Below are 4,218 nucleotides of genomic sequence, written 5' to 3'. Positions count from 1 at the left end.
CGCAACTCTGATTTTGTTAAAACTATTATTAATTATAATTTATAACACATGTAACACGAATTTTCTTGTCGAAGGCCTTATAGAGTAATTATTAATAATTTGCCTGTATACTTTTATAAAATCTGAATACCGACCTAACTTTGAAAATATTTTACCCGTGTGAATATTTACATGAAGTATATGCGTATATGCATATTATAGATTATAGATTATATTTTTATATAAATATTACTTTTATGAGTTAAGTTTTAGTATATTTTATTTATGCTTCATATATAGTAGTAATTTTCTTATTTAGTTTTCAAGGATTTTTTTGTTGAACATTTTTTTGAAAGACTAATTTATAAGCTCTGAATCTTTTACCTTTATTCTCATTAAAAATATATATATATGTATTTATGTGCAACGGGCATAGGATCTGAATGTCATTATATTGAACATTATTTTGAAAAACGAATTTCTTATTAGTATATTCATAAATATTTTAAATATATAAGCTTAAAACATTATTATTTAAGCTTAATAATGCGATATATTCGTAATATTTCATTTTTTAGTAAAGTGATAAAAACTGTTTTTATTTTTATTTTTATTCTTTGTGTCACAACAAAGACATTATTCAGCACTCAAATATACATATTATAAAAAAGCATTTGCTATTTTTGGTAAGTCGTCAATAGTTTATTGTGATATAACGTCATTTCATAAAAATATAATATTATACAAAGATCAAATAATAAAAGATATTTAATATTTGTTTTCGTGCATGCGACCTCGAAGTTTAAGAAGTAGAAAAATTAATTTATAAATTGATTATTGGTGATTTCTTAAATTACTTACTGGATAAAATAAATTATAAATACATTCCACGAGTTAAAAATGTTGATTAACAGTGAAGTAACGTTATAGCTTTATAATACATTGATATTGAATCAAGCTTAATTTCAAAAATCAAATACTTTGCAACAATTTTTAATTTGTAAACCTTTATTTAATACAGTTAGTCATACTATAAAAATATATTTAATATTATTTAATACTTCAATAATTGTAACAATAAATATAAATCGATGGTAAATAGACTCATATAAGTTATTCATAATAAATATATAATTAAACCAATATATTATTATTTATTATTAATACTTCAAATAACTTTCCCGGTATATGGACCCAAGTATAATAGTTAGTGGTAAGGATAAATTAATGTTACTTCTCTCATATTAGTGCGCACATTACCTCAGTTAAACGATTATCAAAAGTTTGTAAGATATATGATCGACTTAGGTGAGTTGTTTAGTATGAACACTCATGTTATAAGGAAAATATGAGTACATGGATATGCTTTGTTTCGTTAGTTTTGTATTTTAACAATCTAATTTGAATACTAATAAGTAATAACGGTTAAAAAATTTAAATAATTTTAAGGTGGTAGTCTCTATGGTTAGGTAACTTAGGTGTGATATTATGTGTGTTAAGTATAAGTTAGTATATTCGATTATATTATGTACCTTGGTGTGTGGGTTGGTCTACTAAGTCAACGGCCTGTGCATATATTATTATATTATTGAGAAACGATCTTATTTTACATACATACTACACATAAAAAATAAATTACTATATAGATAGTGATACTATAGAGGAGTATAGAATATAGATATCAACTCAATAACTATAAAATCATCTAAAAACTTATATAATAAATTTAAAGTGTGAACGATTTCACAAAATAAATTAAACATTTGAAAAAAATGATTAATTATTATGACAGACCGTCTTCACTCAGAATCGTTTTTCGCATTCAATGATTTATCATTGAGTTATAATGTAACACTGAATTGAGAAGTTTATTCGACATCTACTATTATAGCAGAGCGCTTACCATTTTCCCACTGTTTACATTTTTTAATGAATTTATTTTTAGCTATATTGTCTTAAAATCCGAATTTTTATATTATGTTGTATTAAACACTAGTAATTCTACGAAGAAAATATTCCAATTGGTAATAAATATTGAATTTTAAGACTGAAATTAAATTAATAAATATATCAACCTAGAATTACGTTAAAATTTGTATAAAAATACGTTGAGCTATGCCATAGCATAATACTCGCGTATGTGTAGATACCTACTACTACGTATACGAAATATACATTCATTTACTATTATAACTAAAAAAAAATAAAAATACTTTTTAGTGTTTATTATCAACAAAATATATAATATTATTAGCTAGGAATTAACAATATATATATATACACACACATATATATTATTTATTGTTTTGAAATTGCATTGTTTATTTGATTATATCTCCTAGTATTAACTTCAGATATTTATTGTTTGAATTTCTAACTGATGTTGATTATTTAAAAAAACTATGTCAAACTCATTGTCGTTTTCCTTTTGAATCATATTCTTTGTACAGTCCGTCAATAAAGGGTTGTCTAACAATTTCGTGTGTTGATCAGTTGTAGAAATAAAATCTTTTTCATCTTTTGGTGCCAAAGAACATTCATCATTATTATTTTTCTTTTTTTTCTGCAGAACATTAATCATAAAACAAATTATTTTATCAATGTATTATTGTTTCTAATAAATTGTAACGTATATATATCCTAAGTTATTCCATAATATTATTTTATTTTATTCCTCAAAAATAATATTGGGTCCCACTGAGTCTTGAATCTCAAATACCTATTATAAATGCTTATATATTGTATTTAATTTTAATACATGTTTAAGTATATTATTATCGATATCACACAGAAGTTTGATCGGGTAAGCAATACAAGCCTCATTTAAAAAAATAAAAATATCTTACTTCCTATTTTTTCCCCTATTCTTAAATTTTAAATCTTTCCTAGGTCATAGAGCTCAATGATTATCAATATACCACCAAACTTCTCCTCTCATCCTCTCAACTACATTTATAATAATATAGACCGGTATTCCCCAAACTAAAATAACATCTCATCTCTTCTTTAAAAATTGTACAGCTGATACACTCGTTTCTTTTTATTACATGTTATGCTGATGGTAAAGCGATTCTTTCAGTACATGAAAATCCAATAATCGTATCTAATCATCTTCAATCGACATTATTCTCGTATTGAAGTCTTGTGTCGAAACTAGAAGGTAAAATTTATCGAAAGCAAATCAAATAACATCATTCTCTCTTTAAACACAATAATTATCCTCGAATTACATTTAACAACATTTTAATTTTAACCTCACTAACTACAAAGTACCTTAGTGTTCATTTCAATAAAAATTTACGTAGCACATCATATCCACAACATCAAACTTGCCTAAACTAAACTATCGTCTTTGTAAACTTGAGTATTTAATTTATTTTTTTTTACTTGGATATTTTTTAAACTCAAAATCAAAACTTTAATTCCCCATGAAAAGAAATCGGTTTACAACTTTATTGAAACAAATTTGGATGCATGGCGTCCAGACTTCGGGATTCTTATAAAAATATTTTGAATGTCTTAAATTGTCACAATTTAAAACTAATGTGTAATGTCTTTAGTTAATTTCATATTTTATTATTATTATATTTAACTATAATATTCAATTTATTAGTTGTAATAAGTATTAGATGTTTACCAAATAACAATCATTTATCTTTCTATTAATTTTCTTCTGTGGTTGATCAATAATTTGTATTTCCTAAAATAAGTGCATAGCAGTGTATACAAATTAAAAACAAAATATGTTCTAAAATAATACATTAATTTGTATTCATAATTAAATATTACTAAGTAATAGCTTTTATTAATTCCTAAGTTTATGATATTGTCTTACTTCTTTCGATAATCCATCGAATGTTATGTTAATGACTGTATAAGTTTTTTTTGCTTGCAATAAATTATCCGTAGTCTCCTTATTATACTTAGTTGATTTTGTAAATAAATTATCTATTTTTCTGTTATTACTGTAAGCTAAGAATATATTGAAAAATAGAATTTCTAAAATCAAAAGCGTTTCCAAATTATGTATTAATATAGTGACTTAAGAAACCCACTGGATTATTTTATTCAATGATTTGTTATATGTTATAAATTATATCTAATATTTATAAAATAATAAATGTTATTATATATTATTAAAATTTAATTTAACTCACTATTATGATGCTTAGGAGTATTTGATTTTCCACGTATCCAAACAAGTCGATTATTTACTGATAATGAACTCCCGTCAACATT

General features: G+C 23.7%; 1 protein-coding gene across 1 annotated transcript; it reads right to left on the bottom strand.

Annotated features, from left to right (window-relative positions):
• Positions 1 to 2,327: 2,327 nt before the first annotated feature.
• LOC113552574 lies at positions 2,328 to 4,218 on the bottom strand (the record flags this gene model as incomplete). The annotated part of the gene is made up of 4 exons (XM_026955433.1): positions 2,328 to 2,542; positions 3,617 to 3,679; positions 3,815 to 3,978; positions 4,137 to 4,218. Coding segments are annotated over 4 exons (522 nt in total), but the record flags the coding sequence as incomplete, so codon positions are not given.

The sequence above is a fragment of the Rhopalosiphum maidis genome, chromosome 2 (genome assembly GCF_003676215.2).
Source record: "Rhopalosiphum maidis isolate BTI-1 chromosome 2, ASM367621v3, whole genome shotgun sequence".
In the NCBI taxonomy this organism is placed as follows: Eukaryota; Metazoa; Arthropoda; class Insecta; order Hemiptera; family Aphididae; genus Rhopalosiphum; species Rhopalosiphum maidis.
Note: the sequence above shows the minus strand (reverse complement) of the source record. Positions and strands in the feature narration are given on the sequence as shown.